Raw genomic sequence first — 26,321 nt, 5'->3', positions numbered from 1 at the left:
CTATGGAAACTTGTACCTTTCAGGTCTGTTTCTGTGCCTGCCTTACCCACAGTCCTCTTCAAAAGTGCTCTACAAATAGTCCCTTTTAGTGGTCATTGGCCTACGAATGGGCACCTTACCAATGGCAGCAAATAGTTGATCTGGCTACTGTTGGGTCTTCTAGGAACATCTTTCTTCCCTATCCAGGTTCTAAACTAATTTTAAAAACAGACAAGATGGGGGACTACCCTGGTGGTCCAGTGACTAAGACTCCATGTTCCCAATGCAACAGACCCAGGTTCAATCCCTGGTCAGGGAACTAGATCCCACGTGCTGCAACTAAAGGTCCTCCATGCTACAGCTAAGACCTGGCACAGCCAAACAAATAAATATATATATATTTTTTAAAGGCAGGAGGGTAATGCAGATAATCAAAATATCACTTTATTATTACCAATAAATGTTAGAGAAGTGATTTATATCTGAAGGGAAATGGGCCTAACAATCCCGAACAAAATTAAACAGACTCACCCACCCAGGCACTGGCAGTACTAAACCAGTTGCCTTTCCCACCCCGGTAAGACTTATATAGTTACATAATGTGGGAAAGCAGGGGTGAATTTGTGCTCCCTGGGGATGGAGTAACTGGGGACAGGGTGTCAGGGGTGCTTCAGTAATCAGGCTCACTAGCTCTCTCCCTCTTTCTACGTGGGAGGAAACATCAGAATTGTAGGATCATTCCCCGAAACAGCCACCAATCTAGAGGCAGTGTGTCATGAAAACCTCTGCCCATGTAATATTGATTAAATAAACCAGTCAGTCTTTCTTGGGAATTAGATTTGGTAAATATGTGGAAAAAATTGTTCATATGGAAAAACTGTTAATAATAGAAGATAAAAGTGAAAGAGTCATAGAAAGAACCAAGAAGCATACTTCCCCGCCTCTGTTCTCTAAGTATATCATCTTACACGTGTGCTTCACCTATGGTTCCCTTAAGCTTAAATTTGGTCACTTTCAGGAGCCAGTATTGGTTGGGTTATCTTTTATTTGGTTTATTTTTTCCCTTCCAAGTACTAACCAGGCCCCACCCTGCTTAGCTTCCGAGATCAGATGAGATTGGACGCATTCAGGCTTATATGGCCAAAGACTAGTCTATTTTCTATCCATCTAGGAGTCCTCAAAATGTCCTATACCCAACTATTGTGGATTATAGCAGATCCTTCAGAAAACAAAAAGTCATTACTTTTTGCCTGTTATACTAAAGATGACCTCATTCAGATATCTGATGGTTGAAATAACCAATTAGAGAGTTAAATTCTTGGGGGGAAAAAAAGAAACTGGCCAGTCATGGTTATTTATCTATTTTATAATTTAGCCCTTCAGCCACCAACAATATAATGAAGAGTTTTTATTATAATCCTTGGTCCACCTTTCATCACGTTTATTTTATATATGTGTCCAATAAAACACATTTACAGTTTACCTTCATGTTTTTCCCATAATTGGGAATATATTTTTTGATGGTAAAAGTTTAAAAAAATTTTTTGTTTGTTTAAGATACAAGAGAATCAAAACAGGTACTTTCTTTTCTGTGTTTTATGGATTATGTGTCCAAAAAAATTATACTGTTCGGTACGTTTGGACTCTTTGAATGCATTGGAGAATAGACAGCTGAATTCTGTGTTAAGAACAATTCATCCTATATTATATTTGTTATTTTATCAGGCAAAGGTAGCTGCAGCAGATGAGAAGAAGTTCCAGCAACAGATCTTGGCCCAGCAAAAGAAAGACTTGACAACTTTCTTAGAAAGTCAGAAGAAGCAGTATAAGATTTGTAAGGAAAAGATAAAAGAGGTAAGCATACCATTATTTTGCAGTCATCAAGTTGCCATTAGAATGGCTAGACTTAAAATCAGTTCATCTTACATTGTGAACAATATCATAACCCATTAATGCTCAAACTTTCTAATGTAATCACCTGAAGTGATTATTAAAACAGATTGCTAACCCACTACTAGATGTTCTCATTCAGTGGATCTGGGGTGAAGTTTGAAATGTTCATTCCTAACAAATTCCCACATGATGCTCATGGTGCTTGTCCAGGAACACTTCAGGAACCCTCTAAACCATTCTTGCCTACTTCTGGTTTATTCTCCACATGTCAGCCAGTGATCTTTTCAAACCATAAGTTTCATCATATCACTTCATGATTATAATATTTATTGACTTCTCATTGCTCTTTCATTTGTATTTGCTCATTGATCAAAATACTAGAAGTCCCTATGTGGTCAGCTACCAGCCTCCCTTCTTACCTCACACCAACTTTCCCTTCACCTCTTACCCATCCCAACTCAGCACTACTCCTGCCACAGTGGTCACCTTTGGGTCCTCAAGTGTATCTAGCTCTGCCCATCTCCACAGTCTTCGCTCACACTCTTTCTTCCACCAAAGTGCTCTCCCCATCCCCATCCCCACTCCCAATCCCTTTCCAACCTCCTTGTAAGACTAAGGATTGTTTATTAGTACCATAACTTAAATTTCGCTTCCCCAGGAAAACCTTCCCTTGACTGCCTTGACCAAGATAGGTACCTCTGGTGTTATAACACTAATTTTTTGTTTTTATATATATCTATATATAGATATATGATTATTTGAGCTATTTTACCCTACTAGCCAGTAAGCAGTAAGAGCAAAGACCATATGCCTTTTTCCTTTGTGTCATTACTTCCCTATGCCTGGTACATGTGAAATATTTGATCAGTGAGTGAGTGATTCTTTAGTATTTGGTTGAAGACCTCTAGTGGACTTAGAGAGTTCCTCTGAGGAACTGCAGTTTGAACTGGAAGCTCAAGTGACTTCACTTCTCCTTTTACCAGGACTTAGAGCTGCATTGCCTGCAGCTCCATAGACATTCCTTCTCTTAAGACTTAGGGTTTCTCACTTGTGGACTACTAGTGTATTAAGGCTTAACAGAAGTCAGATGGGACTTGATTTAGTATATGAAATCATTCACTTGGGCACATATTCCAAGTTAACAGTATGAGAGTTAGCTAGGTTCCCCTTCAATTTTGTTTTTGCTTTTTTTTAATCAATAACTAAAAGCAAGTGCCTTGGGGTTTGCTCTGCCCAGAAGGGTCACTGGTAATTGTTGGAACTGACAGAATTTCTATCTGACCTGCACTGCCAGAATGAGAATCATCCCTGACACTGTAAGGTCTGGAAAACCAGGCTATGGAAAGAAATAGCCCAACCAAGAAGGTTTACATGCTCTCCGTTTTCTCTTACTTATTTCTTGATCTGGATTATTATATCCTAATAGATGTTACTAGATCACAGAGATAACCTTGATTTTTCAGTAACAAATTTTGGAATTTTCTCAACTGCAGATAGATTTTTACTTAGAGCTCCATGTGTTTTCTCATGCTCTGGAAGCCATACTTTATGGCTGCAGCCACCATTTTGAGCATCTGTACCAAAGGTATTTGGAGCTTTGTATGAACTCCATCTTTAGAAGATGCTCCCACAGAACAGCATTCGAGAGTCCCCACTTAGTCCTCAGGCATAGAGCTATTTTGGGTCTGCCATACTCAGATTTATGGGTGCTAAAGACCACAGGCCTAAGCGTACAAGTCCTTCACATTCTCATGAAGAAAACCAAACCTACACTCAATTTAAGACAGCCTCTATAATAAGACTTTCTCTATGCAAAGCTAGTATTACTCCTTATGAAGTAAAGCTTAGTTCAGACTGTTGACTTCCCTGGTGGTCCAGTAGTTAAGACTTTGCCTTTTAGTGTATGGGGTTCTATCCCTGGTAGAGAAGCTAAGAGCCCACATACCTCTCAGTCAAAAAACCAAAACATTAAAAAAAAAAAAGAAAAGAAGCAATATTGTAGTAAATTCAATAAAGACTCTAAAAATGGTCCACATCAAAAAAAAATCTTTAGGAAAAGAAAATGTCATGTATGCTTAAATATTGATATAAAAGGTATCATCCTAAAAAAAATAAAAGGTATCATCCTTGAGATGACAGAACAATCTCCATTATCCCTACTGTTGAGAGATACTGGGGTCTGGGTAATCCAGAATGATGGATGATCCAGAAATAATTTATTCTTGATTTTGAAATGAATTTTTATGATCATATTTCAGTTTGGATGTGCAATATAGTGGGTAATGCCAAACCTAGTAGTGAAGTCACAGCATCTAGAAATGAGTCCACCAGCCTTCCTGTTGTGATCCCAGCTTACTCCATGATGGAAATAGCTCTTGTTCTTATTGATTCTAATATTTCACTTGAGATTTCACTGGAACAGAAAAATTGAAAGTTGATTTACAAAGACTTTCTTAGCTAAGTGCAAAAACAGTCTAAACAGTGTGTGACGTCCACATCACAAAACATAAGTAAAATATGTATAAATAAAAGATTTCAACTGAATAGTTAACCAGATATTAAAGGTCCAGCTTGTAGATGTGAACAGTATGAACAAAGGATGCCCAATACTTTCTCTAAAAGTGATCTTCTTACTTTCCCCGTAGACTAACATCTTCTTAACTGCTCTGATTTACTGCTTTCTTCCCTTCACCCATATGATCTAAAACAATTATGTATTTTGTTCTTTTGGAAATGTAGATGGTTTGTTATTTACCCTTTAATACCAAATGAAGAATACTTTTTCCTAAAATTTAAACTACTGACATTTGCAGCATTACCTCCCGTCTGTGACATCTGCATACTTCTCTCCATCTTGTCACCACCTCCTTTGTCCATGCTATAATTATATCTCATCTGGACTTTGTGATAGCTTCCTAGCTGTCTCCATGGACATGCTCTTGCCTCCTTCATTCTGGTTTCCACATGGCAGCCAGAGTCATCTTTTTTGAAATGCATCTCATTATGACACCCCCACATATATATAAAATCCATTTCTCCTGTGCTAAGGCTCAGTATCCTTAACTTGACCTGTAAGGCTTCCAATGGTCCTGCCTACCTATCCAGCTTCATCGCATGTCACACTGTATCACCTGCCCTGACCTTCTCTCAGTTCCTTAACTGCACCATGTTTCAATTAACCTGCCCTAACAGTTTTGCACATACTGTTTCCTCTGCCCAGAGTATTCTTCCCTGTCCTTTTTCACTGGTTAACTCCAACAGATTTTTGAAATTTCAGCTTAGTTGTTACCAAGGTCAAATATTTTTTTATTAAACACTCCTCAAACCAAGTACTTAAACTACACAGTAGTTATCACAGTAATCTCCACTTAATTTCTGTGGTTCTTTGATTTTTGATTCTAGACTGTAAAGCCCCATGATGGCAGATACTATGTTTGTTTGCTCACCATTGTATCCTTTGCCTTGCACAGCACCTGTTGCATGATAAGATCTCAGCAAGCATATATTGGTTAAATGAGTGAACCCATGATTTCTGAGCATGAGAAGACAGAGACATGAAAGCTAACATGTCTCCCTCTCAATTGACTGAAAAAAAAGGGAGAGGGACATATGGCAGGGGGGAATGTTTTTTGCAACACCAAGCCTTTCTGACCTTACATTCTCAATTGCTTTCAAAAATAATGTAATCTACACTGCAATAAGCTATTATAGTTCCTTTTGCCTGATGAGCTTGGCTTTCTTTTTTTTTTTTTTTGTGAAGGAGATGAATGAGGACCATAGCACACCCAAGAAGGAAAAGCAGGAGCGGATATCTAAGCATAAAGAGAACTTGCAGCACACACAGGCTGAAGAGGAAGCCCACCTTCTCACTCAGCAGAGACTGTACTATGACAAAAACTGTCGTTTCTTCAAGCGGAAAATAATGATCAAGCGGCATGAAGTGGAGCAGCAGAATATTCGGGAGGTATGTATTTTGTCCATAACTATCGTCATTAACTTATGAAGACTGTAAGCTTTGTGAGTATCATGACTGTGTTTTGTCCATACCTATATCTTTAACCTATACAGACTTCAGTGTGATGCCTGACACAAAGCAGATAGACAAAAGTGAAAGGGAATGAGTTTACCATTGATCAGAGAAAGCCTATTTACAGAACAAGGAATCAACTTTTTCCAAATAGAATTTTCTTGAACACCTATTATAAGCCAAATTCATGCAGTGGAGAATCAAAAGAAGTAGAATAGAGAATTTTTGCTTTTAGCCTGTTTGTCAAAGACTTGAGTTTTTGTGACTCTCTGTGAAACACTTAAAAGAACAGAATGGTGCTCTACAGTTAAGGTAATTCATTCAGTCATCCAGCACTTACAGAGTGCCTTCTTACTTACTGTGCTGGAGATGCCAGGGCTATTGAAACGCTATCCTCCCTACCTTCAGCTTTCTCTGAAGACGTGAGAAACAGACATGTAACACACTAATCACAGTGTAATATGTTGTCTACCATAGTAGACATAAATTCTGACAGGTGTATAGTCATGAAAGGGCTTGGAAGAGTCCGTGACTGAAGAGGAGTTGTGTGTTCTGGGTGTGTGGAGTGGAGTGTTAGATCAGGAACAGTTGGAAGCAGAATGGAGGGCCTAGATTCTTAAGGCAAGGCTTTTAGATTTCAGCCTGAAGTCAGTTGCATGGGTATGAGAGATGGTTTTTTTTTTTAAATTTTTATTTATTTTTAATTGAAGGATACTAGCTTTACAGTATTGAGTGAAGTAAGTCAGAATGAGAGAATTTTAAGCAGAGAAATGACAGTGAGAGTTTTTCTTTGTTTTGAAGAATGAATGCCTCAGCATTGAAGATAGCCTAGAGTGGTACAAGGCAAAATACAGTGAGGTCAGTAAGAATGCCTTTTCTCACCTGGAAGAAGCAGTGGGGATATAGATTAGATCTGAGTGACATTTCTAAAGCAGAACTGACAGTAATTCAAACCAAATGCTGTGAGAATTTCAGAAATAAGAGTCAAAAAATGAATGCAGAGTTTCTAATTTGGAAAATTGGACGAATGTGATGTTATTCGCTGAGATGAGGAATACAGAATGTGAATTGGTTGCAGAGACAAAGTTCAATAGGAAATCACTGTGACCTGGAATAATACAAGAAGCCCTCAAGTGAGCTAGCACATTGGTAAAATTATCAAAGTCAGATTAAAAACCCAGTGTTAGGCTGCAGGAGGGAAACAAGCCCTTCAGGCACATTTAATGAGAATGTGAATTGGTGTGAGCTTTTTGGAGAGCAGTATTCAAATGGGAAGAAAAAGAGCAAACTAAAATTTATTGAACACATAATCATGGGCCAGGCTCAGGCTGTTTATCTGTGTTATCTCATCTTATTGGAAGAGGGAGAAACAACATTTTTGAGCCAGGCAGTGAGTGATATGGCTAACATTCTGCTTTACAGAGATTAGCCCAGTTTGGTGGTGATGCACAGATTGATTAGAGCGTGCATGGTCAGTGGGAGCAGTATTACCCCCTGGGGAGTAAAAAGGGAGTTCTTGTGGAGGAGGAGTCTTAGATATTATAGTGACTTGTGGCCCTCTGAAGGGCTACAGTACATAAAAAAATATACAGTACATGTTTGTTATTAGCATTTCAGTGGTGAGGATAATCAGGGAAGGGTGGAGGCTAAAAAGGTCCCTGATGGAAATAATGGGGGGGAAAAGGTTGAGAAACATTGAATTTAGAGGGAAGAAACTAGAAGCAAAGAGATCCGGTGGTAGGAATAGGCTATAGACACAGATAGGGTGTTAGCTGGCAAAAGAGAGATGGGTTTGAAACATTTTGAAGTATAAAATAAGCTGGACTTGGGATACAAAAGGATATGAGAAAGAGACGAGGGTACAGGCAAAGTTATTTCTAGGATTTAAGAGCTGGGGAAATGTAGATTTGGGCAGAAACAGGGAAGCTTAGAGAGAGGTATTGGTAAGAAACTGGTTAATTCAATATTATGTGTTGAGTTTGTTAGAAGGCTAAAAAATTCAAATCAAAAAGTCCAATAGCCAGTTAGAAACAAGGTATTTGGGATTCTTTCCATCTGGCTGTTATTATTTTTGTTCTAGTGTCACGTATTTGGAAGAAGTCTGAGATTAAGGGGCAGTTAGTGCCAATAAAAACTATAGAAGACAATTATTCCTCCAAATGATAGAAACTATATTCATTAGTATCAGATTCTAACCAACTGGGTGAAGAATAACTCTACAAGGGTTTATTTCTGAAAAGTCTAGGTTTTCCTTTGTTTAGCCTTATTCTGGAGCCACCTTAGTGAAAATGTTCAGTTTTTTGTCTTCTATTTATAAAAGAACATTGAAAAATGACAAATGCAGAAAAACACTGAGTTGTGAAAGTGCTTGATAATCCCATCCCACCCATTTTCTACCCTGAGACAGTCACCATTAATTTGGCAGATATATTACCAGAGTTTTTTCAGATATGCATGTGTGTGTATATGTATATACAACTTATATATTATATATAACTTTAATCTTACAAAAATAAGATTATGTTAGTACCAGTGGGTTTATTTGATTTGCAAGCAATAGAAACAAACTGACTGACTTAGCATGGAAAGGAATTTATTGGAAGGATATGGGGTAGATGACAGAGCTGAAGATCCAAGCTGGAAAAGGTGAAGAATCAAGCTGGGAAAGCAACTTTGTTGCTAATTGACAAGAGCTAGAGCTAATTGACATTCCTCAAGACACTGCCATTTGGATGTACCTCCTCCAACCATGTTTCATCTTTGTATCATTAAGACTCAAATTCCTAGGAGAGATAGCACTTGATTGGGTAATGTGCTCATTCACTTACTCAGTAGTCTCTCTAATTTCCACATAGGGTGGAGTAGTTTCTGAAGCAAAAAGAGGAGCCTGTTAACAAAAAGAAGGGAAAATGGATACTGAACCTACAAAAATAGCCAGTTTACCGTTTCATAACTCTTTTCCTTTTGTATTATTTTTCATTTACTATCTAAAACATATAACTCTGCTTCATTCTTTTTAATCATCAGTAGTATTTATTTTTTGGTATGGCTATAGAATAATTTATTTAATGGGGCACATTTCTGGGTATTTTGCTAGAGTTGTGCAATATCACTTTTTACATGTAAGCAAGTATTTTGTAGGATATAATATTCTCAGGAGGAGAATTTTTAGGTCAGAGTGAATATACCTGCATTTTTAATAGATATTGTCAAATTGCCCTCTAAGGATTTATAACTCCCACCAAGAAAAACTACTTATTTTTCTCTACCTTTACCAAAACTGAAAATTAGCAATCCTCCCCTACCCAACACTTTTTTTCTTTTTGGTAGACTAAATTTTTTTTAGCCTGGCCACACAGCATGCAAGATCTTAGTTCCCCAATTAGAGATCAAACCCATGCGCCCTGCAGTGAAAGTGTGGAGTCTTAACCACTGGACCTTCAGGGAAGTCCCCAGCATTCCTTTTTACTAATGAAAACATTTAAAAAGATCACCATAGGCTGAGTTGAGCCTCTTTTATTGTCACTACACGTCAGTGCTCATTGTTTCCTAACCAGTTATACAGCTAAGAACTGAAGCTAAGAAAATATTAAATGTCATAGGCTAACAACATCCCCACTTATATTTTGAATTCTCATTCTTACTCAGTGTCAGTGGGCATGAACACAAAAATTTTTGAGTCAGATCAGATGCTTTTAAAGAAGTCAATAGTATGTCCATTGAAACTTAAATAGAATGCTTGGATTGTGATTGGGGAAGGTTTGTTTGGGGGGTACACCCTAAATCCACATCTCAGAGAAGGTAGGTTCAAATAATGTGTACAGAAATGTGTTTTGTGGCCATGGTGTACTGTCATGGCCATATGTTGTATGTATGTTTCACCCCTAAGCTCACATCCAGCCTGGTGTGATGCTCAATGTATGTGATGTGGGCTGGGATAAAGGGAGCTGCCTGCCTCTCATCTTATACTCCCTCCAAGGCGTATATACATGGAGTGCACAGAATCACCTCTACCATGAAATTTGTTTTTGTATTTTTGCTCAACTAACCTTATTGAATTTATATAAGCTAGAATGTGGCCCTACTATATATATTTTATCATTTGTACAGATTAAGCAACCATTGCATCATGTCTAGCTAGAGCAGAGGGATTCTTCAGAATATTGTATTCCAGACTGAAATAGCATAAAACAGAAAAACGTAAGCCATTCTTTGGGACATTTTTAGTGGAAAATGTTGAAAAGCTAAAAACCTGAGTTTTAGCTTCAATTCGACTTTATAGAAATTATGTAACCTTATGTTAGCCTTTCCATTCCCAAAAGCCTTACTATCATATATAAAAATGGTTAAATCCTAACAGTCTTACCACTGCATAAGGATTGCAGCTAGGATTGAGGAAGGTATATAAAATCACTTTAAATAATTGAGAGCACACTACACATTATTACATAGGTAACAGCAATGGGCTCATAATAAGCTGAATAATGGTTTTTTCCCATAGTGTAAAATGTTATAGGCAGCTTAACATCTCTGCAACTCAGACATATGAATTAAAGGTAATTTCTATTACAGTTGTAATAGAGAAAACCATTTCAGTATTATTTATCTCTCACCTTTTAAATAGTTTATAGTATCTAGATTTGTTATTGTATGCCAGATATTCACTTCTGAATATAGAAAAATAGTAATGGCATGTTTATATATATTCTGAAGCATCTTCTTATGGTCTTTCCTTTCAACTTCACAAGACTGGTAATTCACGATGCATACTATTATCCTCACTTTACACCTGAGAAAACCAAAAAGTAGATTTGAAGTCTTACCAAATGCCATACATAATGAGTCAGCGGAAAAGCTAAAACTGACTCACACCCTGAATTATTTTTCTACTGATACTCAAACTTTAGTATATATCAGAATTACCTGGGTGGCATGTTATCAAGTCCAGGTGATTCTGATGCAGGCATTCCAAGGACAACATCCTGAAGCATTCCATTAAACAGAGAAACATTTGTTTTCTTCTGAAAGTGCTGTTTGCTTTGTATCTTTTTCCCCCTGTGAATTTCTGAGCTCTGGACAGCTCAGACTCAGTTTGAACTTCTCCATTTAGGAAAATGTGTGAAATGTATAAATGACCAATACTGGGGCTCCTGGTACTCAAAGAGTGAAGACGATAGTGTTCTAGGAACAGAATCTTTAGCCATCCAAAAAGCTTTCCTTGGCTTTAGTCTCTGAGAGGCCCTCACCATCCTTTGGTGCCACCTAGGGGCCAGTTGCCTGGAAAATCCCATGGACAGAGGAGCCTGGTAGGCTACAGTCCAGGGGGTCGTGAAGAGTCGGACATGACTGAGCGACTTCACTTTCACTTTTCACTTTCATGCACTGGAGAGGAAAATGGCAACCCACTCCGGTGATCTTGCCTGGAGAATCCCAGGGACGGGAGCCTGGTGGGCTGCTGTCTATGGGGTCTCACAGAGTCGGACACAACTGATGTGACTTAGCAGCAGCAGCAGCAGGGGCCAGTTAGTGATTTTAAAAAGACATTTGATGGTCCAGGTAAGGAAGGAAAATAAAGGAAAAGAAAAACATGGGAGAGGATGTGGGGTGATGCTCTGGAGATGATCTTTTATTGTTTGTAGCAAATGTAAATGGCATTTATACTCCAGGTATTTCCCCACTAGAAAATAAACCCATGAGGGGATGTACTTGTTCACTGGACCCTTCTTAGTGCCTAAAACAGTGTCCAACACATAGGAAATGCTCAACAAATATCTGTTGAATAAGTAAATGAATGACTAGCAACTTTGCTCCAGTAACAGATACTGTGCTGTTTAAAGGACTTCTCTTCAAGTGGATGGAAGGCCCAAGCACACGAGATATTTCTCAACCATGCCAGGGCACAAATATTAATGATATCTCTATGAAAATGATCTTGCATTTTCTCCATAGTGGATGCCATTGGAAAAGAGAGGTACCCTATTGTTCTGATATAAAGTTCAGCTCAAGGGCTTTCTCCTTTCCTTGCTCTTCTTAACTAGTAGTGATAACATTCTTTTTGGAAATCTTCTAGCAAATAATCTTCATCTCTTTTGTATCTCTTACCACTTCCAACCTTGCACTTTTGAAAAAAAAAAAACATAAACATAAAATTTATGTCCCTGTATTAATCAAGCTTCTTTTGTTTGCATCTTACTGAAATTTATTTGAGCTGGTTAAAACCAAAACCAGGGTATTTTCTACAGAAAGATAGGAATGTTTCATAAAGCCCAATAGCAATAATATAGCTGGACCTACAAGGAGAGCTTAGAACCAGTCAGGAACTTGGGTATCAGTATATTTCCTGCCCTTCTTTCTTCTCTGTTTATCATTCTTTTTGCTCTGAAGCTCAGCTTTATCTAATCCTTAGCCCTTGTAGCAGTAGGTGGCTACCACATATGTAATTCTTAATATGCCCCTCAATTCTAACCATACACACAGAGATTAACTGTCCCTGAATCCAAATCCCCAAGAGAGAAGATAGACTGATTCAGTGTGCTGTGAGTTGAGCATATACTCTCATAAGTGTCTATTACATTTCCCTGTTAGGGTGTTAGCAAGTTGGCCACCAAGTCATGGCTTAGTAAATATTTTTATGTACCCAGAGAACATGTTTCACAGCTTTGATGCACTACCATTCAGGAAATATTCTTGAATTGGTGAATAAAAAAGTTTCACCCAACTTCCTCCTTCCTTTTTTTTTAATTCTAGTTTCTTTCTTTCCCCCTTCAACAAAAGAGAAAGACATGAGTAAAACTGGGAGAAGCAGAATGATTAGCTCTAGAAATGACCAAACAGACTGTAATGGAAAAGATGAATGGGGAGAGATCTCATCTGCTTTTTCCCAGTGAGCGCTGATCTCTGAGATTTTGAAAAATAGATAATTGGCCTACGTTTGATACATGCAAAAGCAGGGTATTTCCCCCAAAGCTAGGAACATTGCAGACATGATCAGTTTAATAGAGCGATTCTCAACTCTGCATATTAAATCTACCTGTCACTTTTCACTTTCATGCATTGGAGGAGGAAATGGCAACCCACTCCAGTATTCTTGCCTGGAGAATCCCAGGGACGAGGGAGCCTGGTGGGCTGCCCTCTATGGAGTCGCACAGAGTCGGACACAACTGAAGCGACTTAGCAGCAGCAGCAGCAGAGAACTCTTAGGGGCTTCCCTGTTGACTCAGTGGTAAAGAATCCACCTGCCAAGCAGATGTGGGTTCAGTCCCTGGGTCAGGAAGATCCCTTGGAGAAGGAAATAGCAACCCACTCCAGTATTCTTGCCTGTGAAATTCTATGGACAGAGAGAGGAGCCTGGCAGGCTACAGTCCGTGGGGTCACAAAGTGTTGGACACAACTTAGCAACTAAACAGTAGCAGAGAACTCTTAAAACTATCAATGTCAGGGTCACTCTCCACTCGGTTTTCAGAATTTCAGGTTATGAGACTCAGGCATCTTTTGGTTTAAAAGCTTCCTCACATAATATAAATGGGCAGCCAGCCAGCCTAACTAAATAAACATTTATTTAGACCTATGCATAACACATCACCTAATTAAGGCTCTCTGCAGCTCTGTGAGGTAAGAAGGGGTCAGGCAGAATTAATCCCATTTTACAGGTAGAGTAGTTGTGGTGGCTCTGAAGATGCCCAAGTTGTAAGTGGTGGAACCACATACAGAATCTCAGTCTCCAGGGATTGTTCATCTAGTCTTATTAAGTCATGCTGCCAAACACTAATGGGCAATTAAGAGACAGTTAATAGTGCTGTTCCTTGCCATCCCTTACTGAGTGGTAACTTTCCTCCAGTTCATCTCCATTCATCTCTCTCCATGTACTTTTTGTTGCTAAATGCAGGAACTAAATAAAAAGAGGACACAGAAGGAGATGGAGCATGCCATGCTGATCCGGCACGATGAGTCCACCCGAGAGCTTGAGTACAGGCAGCTGCACACGTTACAGAAACTCCGCATGGATCTGATCCGGCTACAGCACCAGACTGAACTGGAAAACCAGCTGGAGTACAATAAGAGGCGAGAGAGGGAACTGCACAGAAAGCATGTCATGGAACTTCGGCAACAGCCAAAAAACTTAAAGGTGAGAAGAAATTCCCTGGTTTGTGTTCCAAAACACAGTTAGGCTATATCAGTGGTTCCTGCACATGGATGACTGTCAGAGTCACCTGGGCAACTCCATAAAATTGCACTTTTCAGGGCCCCTCGGCTACTGAATCAGAAGCACGAGAGTCTGGGTATAACAGACTCCTAAAGGGATGTTTCTGGGCCATGTGATACCTCCATTTTTTCTTTGTATCCATTATATACAACCTCTTTGACCCCCTTCATGACATTCTCTCTTTGAAATTACAACACATAAAATAACAGCAGTCCGTGGTTCTTATCCCAGGAAATGAGAAAGTTACCTGACAAAATATAGCAGATAAATTTTATCAGTAATGCCAGTCATATTATTGGTGTTAGTTACCTTGAGTGCTACTCTATTGATAAAGGCTCTAAGGCCATATCCACACTTAGTAATAAAGAGTATAATTTATTAGTAACATCTGTCCCGGGCAGGGAATCAGCAGTGACATACCAAGCATTTATTTTACCTACATTAGAAATATGGAGCTCCTTTAGCCCTCACTACCTCCAGAGAATTTTAGCCGACTGCTCATTAACAAGCTATGTGGACTAAGCCATTGCTATATGTCAAGGAAGTCATTGTCAGTATTTTCAAAGATACAAGGTCAGCCTCAACCACACTGGCCATACTTCTCTCTAGCCAGATGCTAACTTGTCTAATTAGTGATCCTTGTCTTCCAAATTCCTCCACATGTTCATGAAGTGTACATGTGACTGTCAAGCAACGTAATGGAATGCCTTTGGGACTTACAATTAAAAACCCCACCTTATCTTTGCCAAAATGCATATTTGATGTTGCTATATGCAAGTAGTGGGAATGGGTTGTGGTGTGAAGTGTAATCCAGTGTTGTCCTTTATTGATTTGTCAAGGAGACACAGAGCAGTGAGAGATGACTTATATGTTGCCATCCCCTTTCTTACTTGGAAATGGGGGAAAACAATTAAAAAGAGGTGAGGCAACAAGCAATAGAAGACACTGAAATTTTTGATTAGGGAACCACTGAAATAATGAACAAGCTTTTAACAAACCAAGCTTCACAGTATTCCACAATCTTCTTCAAGTTGTGATTTTGTAAAAATTCAGTTTTTAAATCTATTTGTAAATTCAAAACAACTTTTATTCAGACAATAAAACCAAAAGTATTGGTAGAGTTAACTCCTGTCTGTGACTTATGTATTATTTTCACTATCATTGGCTAGTAGTATCGGTCACTGCACCAAAAGACAGTTGGTCCCAGAACCTATACTGTTGGATGAGAATGGAAGACTTTCTGTGTTTACTGATGTGTCTTTCTTTTCCTTTGTCACTTTTTCTATACAGGCCATGGAAATGCAAATTAAAAAACAGTTTCAGGACACTTGCAAAGTACAGACCAAACAGTATAAAGCACTCAAGAATCACCAGTTGGAAGTTACTCCAAAGAATGAGCACAAAACAATCTTAAAGACACTGAAAGATGAGCAGACAAGAAAACTTGCCATTTTGGCAGAGCAGTATGAACAGAGTATAAATGAAATGATGGCCTCTCAAGCGGTAAGTGGTTTAGGTTCAGTGCCACAGCTTCAAGAGCTTTAGGAATCAAGAAAATTCAAGATCCAGCCTTTTGGTCCCAGGATGTTTCTTGTGCACATTTAAGATATTGGTATTTTTCCACCCAAAGAGCTGAAGGAAATGACGACGCTGAATAAAGCCAAGCCAGTGTGGATACTTGCTGGAGTGTGTTTTAAGAGATGGAATTCAAGGAATAATGCACTAAATGAGACCTGTGGCACATAGGTTCTTTGAGGGCACAGTGCAATAGATACCGCATGTAATAATATCATAATTTCATTCACCAAAGATTTCACAGCTAATGTCAGGCACAAATGAATGAGACACACAGACACATTCATTTGGTAAAATCTTATTAAGCACCTATGCTCAGCACCCTGCTGGGCTCAGAGATAAGAGTGATGAACTAGAGAGATGATAGTGGTTCCTGTCCTCACACATCTGTCAGTCAAGTAAGAGGGTCAGATAATTAAGCAATGAAAATAAAACATAAAAGTGCTTTGAACTGGGAGGTGCCAGGATCTATGGGAGGGTAAGTAGGAACAACTAATCTGGTCTAGGAAAAGCGTCTCATCAGGAGCCAAGAAGCATGAAGGAATTTATTGGTGCAAAGAGGTTACATGGAAAAGGGCCTACATAGACGGAGGCTCAAAGATAGAAAGTGTGCATTTGGGGAGTGAAAGAACTTTGGTATGAGCCCAAAAGTTCAAGGAGGAGGATTGTGGGAGCCCAAAATGGAGAAATCGTAACTTAGATTTTAGTGAACCAGGAATGGGAATTTGCCCAGTAATTCAGTGAAGGTTTCACAAGGAGATGACTCTTAAAACAGTAATAGTTGGTCAAATGAGCAGAAATGGAAAAATTACTCCTGGCAGACAATACAGTATATGTAAAGATTCCAGGGCCTGAAAGAGGATGGTGCATTTGAGAAACGATGAGTAGTTGGTGGTAGGAGGATAACAGGCAGCTGGTGGATAGCCAGGGGTCAGAGCCTCAAAAGCCAGGAGTGTGGACATTCTATCAACAATGGAGAGCTGCTAAAAGGACTTGCCCAGTGGTCCAGTGGTTAAGACTGCACTTCCACTGCAGGGGGCATGGTTAGGGGACCAAGATCCTACATGCGTGCAGTGTGGCCAAATGAGAGAGAGAGCTACTGAAACCTATCTAAAGAAGGAAAGTGACAGGATCCAATGTGGGCTGTAGAAAGATACTGGCCGTAAATGTGGCAAATGGCAGTAATGAGACCTGTTAGAAAGCTATTGTAATAGTCCAGGGGGAAAAAATGAAGCCCTGAACTATACTAAGGAGGGAGAGGAGGATTTGAGAAATATTTAGGAGGTAGAATAGAGAGAACTTAGGGACCAATTTGAGAGGTAGGTTTGATAATAGCGGAACTGGTCATAATTTTACCAAGAGAGAAAATCAGGAGAAATGAGTTTGGGTGCCTTGAAGATACTTGACCTGTTAACTGAGCTCTGTGGGTATCTAGGTGGAAAGGTGCAGAGATGGGAATCTTCAGTTCAAAAGGGTGTCAGGATTAACATCAAAAAGTTAATCATTGTTGACTTCCCTGGTGGTCCAGCGGTTAAGATTCTGCATTTCAAATGCAGGGGGCTCAGGTTTGATCCCTGGTTGAGTTTGATACCTAGGCGAGGAACTAAGATGCCACATGCCATGCATCATGGCCAGAAAGATTTTTAATTTAAAGTTTTTTAAATTTAAAAGAGTTCCCTGGCCATCCAGTGGATAAGACTGTGCTTCTGAGGCAGGGGGCACAGGTTCAGTTCCTGATTGGGGAACTAAAATCGCTGATGCCATGAGACACAGCTTAAAAAAAAGAGTCATTATTATATGGAGGCAGTTGTAGCTGTTGGGAATACCTGAGACCTCCAAGGGATAGAAGATCGTGTTTAAAGAGGAAGAGGACTCAGAACAGAGTAGTGGGCACCAACATTTGAGGGCATAGTAGAAGTTAGACCAAAGAAGACGAATAACCAGAATTGTGGAAGGGGAGCCAAAAGGAGTGTCACAGAAGCCAGAACAAAGGTTTCTAGTTGATGAATTCAAATGTTTCAGAGAGACCAGGTGGACCCAGCAGTGGTTTTGTCCATTGCTTGTCACAGACAGTGGAGTGCTGGAAATGGGAAAAAGGGAATATAGAATGAGATAAAAACTGTGAGACTGCTCTTCCCAGATTCTTGTCAGTGAAGGAAAGGCAAAATAGAGCTCTAGCTAAAGGAAGAAACAGTTAAAGGGGAACTTCTATTAATTGGAAAGGCTTAACCGTGTCCTTAGTTGAGGATAGAAACCAGTGTAATTCATTCATCCATTCATCTAATAAGTAGTTATTGAATGCTTCTGCTGTGCCCCTGACATCCAGAAATAATGTGGTGAAAAAAACAGGTTGATAATGTCCTCATGGAATTTATGAAAGAGTGAAGAAAACAGATGTTGGAAAAGTCTACATGTAACAGCAGAACAAGTGCAGTGTGCCCACAGAGCAAAGCTAGTCTAGAGAGTCAGGAAAGGGCTCTCAGACAAAATGATTATTTAAGCCGAGGGGTAGGGAGCACATTCTAGGCAAAAGAAACTATGATACATTTGTAAAGATGGGAAAGACAGTGTCACTTTTAAAAAACTCAAAGTCCATTGTATTTGGAATATAGAGAACTAGGAGGCAACTAACACGAGAATAAGACTAGATCATGTATAGGCTAGTAAGCTTTCTTAAGAATTTTTATCTTATCCTAAAAGCATTGGGAAGCCATTAAACAGCATTAAGGAGGAGACATGTCAGATTTACATTTTTAAATGATAACTTAGGTGAAATGTGGAGAATGGCTTGGGAGATAGCGAGTGCAGGTATAAGGAGAGTATGTATAAAGTTGCTGCCTTTAACTGGGTGTGAAGGAATGGTGGCCAGACTAGAGAGGGAACAGGATGAAGCAGAAAGTGACTCAGTTTGAGAGCAAGGCAGGAGGTGGAACTAGAAGCATTTAGTAACAGATTGAATGTGGAGAGTGAGATATAAGAATGACACCCAGTCTCTGGTTTGAATAAAATGGTAGATGATGATACCATTTATCTATATGGTCAAAAAAATCAGAAATTGGAAAAGTGGGAAGGAAACAATGATTGAAGTGAAGTCACTCAGTCGTGTCCGACTCTTTGCAACCCCGTGGACTGTAGCCTACCAGGCTCCTCAATCCATGGAATTCTCCAGGCAGGAATACTGGAGTGGATTGCCATTTCCTTCTCTAGGGGATCTTCCCGACCTAGGGATTGAACCTGGGTCTCTCACGTTACAGGCAGACGCTTTACCATTTGAGCCAAAACAATGATTAGTTAGTATCATTAGGTTGGTGCAAAAGTAATTACAGTTTCAGACCCTAAATTTTAAATCATTATAACAAGGCTCAAACGTATCTTTATTAATCAAAATAGGAACCATTATAATCAACACATTTTTACCAATAAGAAATAAGTTTGTTTATTCTTGTAGCATAAAAATCTGTGCTTCAGAATTCAGCAAACTTTTGGAGAGCATTTTCTGCCGCCTCCTGGTTATGGAAGCATATTCCCTACAAAAAGTTGTTTAGATGCTTGAAGAAGTGGAAGTTGGTTGGCGAGAGGTCAGGTGAATATGGCAGATGAAGCAAAACTTCGTAGCCCAGTTCATTGAACTTTTGAAGCATTGGTTGTGCAACGTGCACTTGAGCGTTGTTGTGGAGAAGAATTGGACCCTTTCTGTTGACCGATGCTGGCTGCAGGAGTTGCAGTTTTTGGTGCATCTCATCAGTTTGCTGAGCATACTTCTCAGATGTAATGGTTTCACCGGGATTCAGAAAGCTGTAGTGGATCAAGTGACAGCAGACCACCAAATACTCACTTTGACCTTTTTTGGTACAAGTTTGGCTTTGAGAAGTGCTCTGGCTTCTCAGTCCATCCACTGACCTGGTCATCGCTGGTTGTCGTATAAAATCCACTTTTCATTGCACATCTCAATTCAATCAAGAAATTGTCATCGCTTGCACAGAATAAGAGAAGATGTCACTTCAAAACAATGATTTTTTTAAATTTTTGGTCAGCTCACGAGGCACCCATTTACCAAGTTTTTTCACCTTTCCAATTTGCTTTAAATGCTGAACGACCATAGAACAGTCAACACTGAGTTCTTGGGCAACTTCTCATGTGCTTATAAGATCAGCTTTTATGATCCTCTCAGTTGGTCATTATCAACTTCTGATGGCTGGCCTCTGTGCTTCTCATCTTCAAGCCTCTTGTTTACTTTGCAAAACTTCTTGAGTGACCACTGCACTGTATGTTCATTAGCAGTTCCTGGGCCAAATACGTTATTGATGTTGTGAGTTGTCTCCACTGTTTTATGACCCATTTTACACTCAAATAAGAAAATCACTTGAATTTGCTTTTTGTCTAACATCATTTCCATAGTCCAAAGTACATATAAAATAAACAGTAAGTAATAATTCATTAGCAAAAACCATAAATCAAGAAATGTGAATTAAAATGTATTACATAACCACATTTATTTAAGAATGTATTTCAATATCAAATGCAATGCAAAACCACAGTTACTTTTGCACCAACGTAATAGTCATGTTGAGGGACTTCCCTGGCAGTCCAGTGGTTAAGACTCTGCACATCCACTGCAGAGGGCGAGGGTTCGATCCCTGGTCAGGGAACTAAGATCCTGCATGCTGCATAGTGCAACCAGAAAAATACACACACACACATATATGTGTGTGTGTGTACGTGTATATATATATGTGTGTGTGTGTGTATACATATATATATATATATATATATATAAAAGTCATGTTGAGCTTGAAGGCCTGGGAACCATCCAAATGAAGATATCTCGTATAGTGTGGATAAGCTAGCCTGGATCTCAGAAACGAAATCTGAAATAGGTGTGGTTATGGGAATCATTTGCAGAAAGATGGTAATTGAAACCTTTGAAATAGATGAGACTCCTTAGGAAGGGAGGTTAGAGGAAGAAGACTGACAAAGCCCTAAGGAGCACCCACATTTAATGACCCAGTGAGGGGTAGAGAATAACTGGAAGAGGAGAGGAAGGGAGGAAAAACCAAGAGAGTGCGGTGTCTCAGAAGACAGGATAGAATCCAGGAAGGAAGGGGCAGCCCACAGTATCAAATGTTGCTGGGAGGACAGGTAAGATAAGCGCCCCTTCAGGATGGCCAGAGATGAGATGTAAGATCAGGGCAAGGAGTGCATATAGGGGTTAAAGGTAAGAAGGAGAGAATTAGCAGTGGGGACATAAAGATTGGTGGAATTCCAATAAAGATTGGGTTTTGTTCCTATTTGTAATTCTCAGCATCTGCTATAATGCCTAGCATCCAACAAGTGCTCAATGGATGTTTGCTACATAAGATGAGAGAGAACAGGGTCAGGAATATAGGTTCATGATTGCCCTTGAATAAAAGAAGAGAAATAACCCTTCCTTCTGTGGCAGGGAGGAGATAAAAGTACAGATGATAATTACAGCTTCCTTTACTACCCACTTACCATGTGCCAGGGACTGTTGTAAGTATTTTGTGTTATCTAATTTTTGTGAATCCCCTCTAACCTTTGAAGTAGTTACTTTTTTTAAACCCTGATTTACCTGTGAAGAAACTGAGGTTTATTGAAGTTGTTACTTGCTTAGGGTAAAGATTAACAAACTTTCTGTAAAGGGGCAGATGGCAAATGTCTTAGGCTTTTGTGGACCAGAGTCTCTGTCACAACTACTCAACTCTGCTATTGTCATACAAAAGCAGTCATAGATAGTCCAGCCATGAATGAGTGTGTCTGTTCCAGGAAAACTTCATTTACAGAAATAGGCAGCAAGCCAAATTTGCCCTTTGGGCCATAGTGTACCCACTCTTGACTTAGAGGGTCATTTACTCGTAAGTAGCTAATTAGTGGTGGAACTGCGATTTGAACCCGTTTGGGGGGACCCTGTAAACCTGTATGCCTGGCCACTACTACATTATGCTGCTTCTGTGACATCCCTTTCTTGAATTTAACCCAGTAGAGGGAACAGACCTGATATTTACCTATACTTTTATAAAACTTCTTAATGGATTTGGTATGTGCAACTTTAAATACTGGAATATCCTCTGATTTCTAGACTGACACGTTTTTAGAGTCAGAGCTGGTTAAGAGTAACATAGTTACTGACATTAGTAATGGAATGCCAGAAATAAAAGAAGACAGGTGATTCAGTGGTCTGAATTGTCCAGAGAATGAGCCTCTGGCCAGTACTCATGACAGTTAGCCAAACTAGGTAGAAAACAATAGACTTCATTCCCTTTATTGGTAAGAAGCCTCCCATATCAAGAGGGAATCAAGAACAACCTCATTGGGAGCCATAAACCCTTTTGGCTTTACCTGAGCTTGTTGCTGCTACAGAGTGACCATTCTTTGTGTCTAGTATCTCTTCTCCCTTCACTTGTCATTGGGAAAATGAGAAGAGTGGCATCCTCTAGTGGGTTTGAGTGAAAATTGGTTAGGATTAATTATTAGAAAGTACTTTGGAAATATAACTCCATTATTTATTTTGTGTTCCTTTGATAGAGTACACTTCTCCAAAAGTACAAAAGAAGACACTATAAAAATAGCTTTATAAAACTATTCTAATAACATTTCAAAAAGCCATAACTCAGTCAAGAGATTAAGAAATGTTGTTACTTGTCATAAATTGTACAGAATAGGGAAGGCCGTTTAAGGTAGAAAGTAAATATCTTGGCTAAGCAGTCTGTATGGAAACATGCCAATATACTCAGGGTAGACAGAACTGTCTAATTCAAGGGTTCTAATCTTATAGTTCCCAGCTGAACTTAGGGCCTGCTAAATCTAGACCAAACTAAACCTGGTGGGGCAGGAGGGCCATCATCCCTAAACACAGTCCTGCTAATGGCCCTAAATTTTTGACTGTACTTATTGAAAGGCTGGCGTTTCTGCTGCTTGCCTTGGCCCATTCCCCACACAGGATCAGTATCCTGGTGAATAAATAATACAAAGTATGGGTGCTGCAGGGAGCAAGGGAAACTTTATCTAGATTTCACTACTTCGAACTGGAATATGCCCCTTAAGATTATCCAGGCTACCTTCTATGGGGAAGAGATTTTTGAACGACTTGAGTTTTCGATGGCTGGCCAGCAGGATAAAGTATAGCCAGCATTATAGGGACCAACTTTACTTGCTAGAACATAATGGTACTGTGGTATACTCCTCAAATGTTATGGAGATTGGGCTCTTTTTTCTTCTTATTCTTAGAGCTAAGGATATCTAAATGTATGATGGTTTGGGGCTTAAAGATATCTAAATATGGAAATGGTTAGTCAAAATAATGATAGCAGCTGATGTTTACTGATCCTTTGGTAGACATCAAAAATTATGCCTAGAATTTTATATGAATTTTTTCATTTAATCCTCATACAAATCTTAGAAAGCAAGAAATATTATTGTTACTTGCTTGTGATGGAAAAAAAAGAGAGAAAGAGACTTGGAGAAATTAAGTAACTTACTAAGGTGACACACCTCAGTGAATAGTGAGGCTGGAATTCTAGCTCAGGAGTCTGCCTCTGAAAGCCGATAGGCTTAATCTGTGGCGCTTTCCTGGCTAGTGTAGTTTTAAGAAAGCCAGATTTCCTTAAGAAAAGAATGTTTTTGCTTTCTTAAGAATGTTTTTTTTAAAAAGGAAGTGTTTTTAGAACTTGTAGCCCATCAGGCCAAATGTGCTATCTTTGATTTGTAACTCTGAATGTAGCCAGGGCATCTGTTTTCCTGAGGGGCCCAATTCAGTCCAGACAAGGAAGCATCCTCCCATAGTCACCATGCACTGTAAGCTAGGAGCCAATCACAGTATGTGTCTTCTGTGCCCACAGTTACGGCTAGATGAGGCTCAAGAAGCAGAATGCCAGGCCTTGAGGCTACAGCTCCAGCAGGAAATGGAGCTACTCAATGCCTACCAGAGCAAAATCAAGATGCAAACAGAGGCACAACATGAACGTGAGCTCCAGAAGCTAGAGCAGAGGGTGTCTCTGCGCAGAGCACATCTTGAACAGAAGGTATGAGCTTGTTGCCAAGGGGTCCTGTACCACTGGATGGAGGTTGGGCGTGACCCTTGTTTGTGTAACCGGGGGTTAACAAGGTGCTGCTCCCTATGCACCTGCTTCGACCCTCATAGTGCCTGAGAGGTAGGCACAGTCCCCATTCCACAGGCAGGACGCTGAGGCTCAAAAGGCTTAGATTACATGTGTAAATCTGATCCCACAGCCTGAATTCTGTCTATTACTCTGCTCAGAAACCCTACACCTTCACAGTCTGAGGGCTGACACAGGTAACTAGGTAGCTGATTTGACATATGAAAGGTACTATAAGTTGATAGCATGGCCACTGAATGGCCCAAAGAAGCCAAATGCAGATCTGGTTTTTGTTCTCAGCTGTTTCTAAACCAAAAGAAAGCACCAGCAGAGCTGTTAAAAAAAATCAAAATGAAGAGAGACTGATATTGCTATACTTAATGTTATCAGATTTTTAAATATTTATTGCTTTTAGATGTTACAAGGAATATGAAGTAGAAAAGATGCCATAAAGCATCTCAAAGCCATTAAGTGTGTATTTGCTTAACTAGTTATTTGGGGTTTCTTCTGGTAGTTCCCAGAGGTCAACGAGAAAGACTATTTTCCCAGCTCCTGATCTAGAACTAAATTACTAATGACCCAGGGGGCTTTTGACTCTCTCTGGGAAAGCTACATAATCTAATTGTGCTTGAGTGTCTTTTAGCTTCTCCTGAACCATCTCCTGCTGAGACAGGACACTGACCTAAATCAGCCCAGCTGCTTGACTTGCTAGCAGGGCAGTGCCAGCCCCAGGTGGCCCCAGACATTTTTATTCTTGTGAGCAACTTTTAAATATGATGGATGAGACACACAGCATCAATCACAGGACTCTCCCAGCCTGCCCCAGACTAGTTTAACACTTGGTTCCCATGTGTTTGTGTGTCATCTGTGTGCATCTCTGTGTATATGTATGCTGTTAGGGGCTCCTTTCCATTAAGAACTGCTCATTGTGCTTATTTCAGATTGAAGAAGAGCTGGCTGCCCTTCAGAAGGAACGCAGCGAGAGAATAAAGTACCTATTGGAAAGGCAAGAGCGAGAGATTGAAACTTTTGACATGGAGAGCCTCAGAATGGGATTTGGGAATTTGGTTACATTAGATTTTCCTAAGGAGGACTATAGATGAGATTAAATTTTTTTGCCATTTACAAAGAAAAAAAGAAAACAGAAAAAAATTCAGACCCTACAAAACCACATTCCCCATTTTAACGGGCGTTGCTCTCACTCTCTCTCTCTCTTACTCTTACTGACATCGTGTCGGACTAGTGCCTGTTTATTCTTACTCCATCAGGGGCCCCCTTCCTCCCCCCGTGTCAACTTTCAGTGCTGGCCAGAACTTGGCCATCTCTTCTATTCATAGTACACGTCACAGTATTGATGTGATTCAAAATGTTTCAGTGAAAACTTTGGAGACAGTTTTAACAAAACCAATAAACCAACAACAACAAAAAAAAGTGGATGTATATTGCTTTAAGCAATCACTCATTACCACCAATCTGTGAAAGTAAAGCAAAAAAAAATAATAATAATAATAAATGCCAAGGGGGAGAGAGACACAATATCCGCAGCCTTACACCTTAACTAGCTGCTGCATTATTTTATTTTATTTTATTTTTTGGTATTTATTCATCAGGAATTAAAAAAAAAACAAAGTTTTATTAAAGATTGAAAATTTGATACATTTTACAGAAACTAATTGTGATGTACATATCAGTGGTGACATATTATTACTTTTTTGGGGAATGGGGTGGGTGGGTGGGGTGAAGAGATCTTGTGATTTTTAAGAACCTGCTGGCAAGAGTTTAACTTGTCTTCAGCATATTCTGATTGTATCATAATCATTTTCTGCTGTTGCAGAGGATGTGAATACACTTAAGGAGCTCACAGAATCCCAGTAGCACAAATTGGGCTTTGGCAAATCGTGTATTTTGTGTATAGAAGGAATTTAAGGAGAGGTATTACTTATTTTCATATTGTATTTTAACTGTTTCTCTGATCAAATTTTTTTACTTCCTCCTCTAGTCCTCCCCACCTCCCTACTTTTCCAATTCAGTATTTGGAGTTCAACACTGTCTCTCAATCAGATCATCTTGATCTTTTTTCTTTATTTCCCTACCCCTCCCTAAATCCCATATCTTGGTCATAAATATTGCATTATTCACACTTTCAAACTGTGTATTTTCTTACAATAAAAAATGATGGAAAAAAAAAAGGCTTTACTTCTTTTGCATGCACTTTAAAAAAAAAAAAACATTTTTCAGGTTCCAAGGAAGAGCATGATAACTGTCAGAGCTTTTAATTATATTTGTAAATAAAAGTGTTCATCACATTGCCTTGCTGTGTTCTTGTAGCAGGAAGTTTCCTTTCTAGATTCGTCAGTTCCTAACGCAGGAGAGCCGCCCTCCAGAAACTGTTCTCCATGGCCCCTCAGGAAGTGCCATTCAAGATTTTCAGGTAAAGCTGTGTCTTCAAGTTCTTCTACAGAGCTGAAGATGGTGTCACACTGTCTGAAGTTGTCAGTTCACCTTTTTACTCTTAAGAATAGAAGGTGGC

At 39.4% G+C, this 26,321-nt stretch overlaps 1 protein-coding gene across 3 annotated transcripts in view; it reads left to right on the top strand.

Moving 5' to 3' along the window:
- The window catches only part of TAOK3 (TAO kinase 3), a 186,205-nt gene extending 160,604 nt beyond the window's left edge, over positions 1-25,601 (top strand). For all 3 annotated transcript variants that reach the window (XM_018061226.1, XM_018061224.1, XM_013970656.2), the window contains exons 16-21: positions 1,705-1,833; positions 5,633-5,836; positions 13,785-14,024; positions 15,393-15,605; positions 23,534-23,716; positions 24,733-25,601. In XM_018061226.1, the coding sequence (XP_017916715.1) occupies positions 1,705-1,833; positions 5,633-5,836; positions 13,785-14,024; positions 15,393-15,605; positions 23,534-23,716; positions 24,733-24,894 (1,131 nt within the window). In that variant the 3' untranslated portion in view covers positions 24,895-25,601. The remainder of the gene's footprint in view (positions 1-1,704; positions 1,834-5,632; positions 5,837-13,784; positions 14,025-15,392; positions 15,606-23,533; positions 23,717-24,732) is intronic.

Source organism: Capra hircus, chromosome 17, assembly GCF_001704415.2.
Source record: "Capra hircus breed San Clemente chromosome 17, ASM170441v1, whole genome shotgun sequence".
Taxonomy (NCBI): domain Eukaryota; kingdom Metazoa; phylum Chordata; class Mammalia; order Artiodactyla; family Bovidae; genus Capra; species Capra hircus.
The sequence above is the reverse complement of the archived record's forward strand: the minus strand, read 5'-3'. Positions and strand labels throughout refer to the sequence as shown.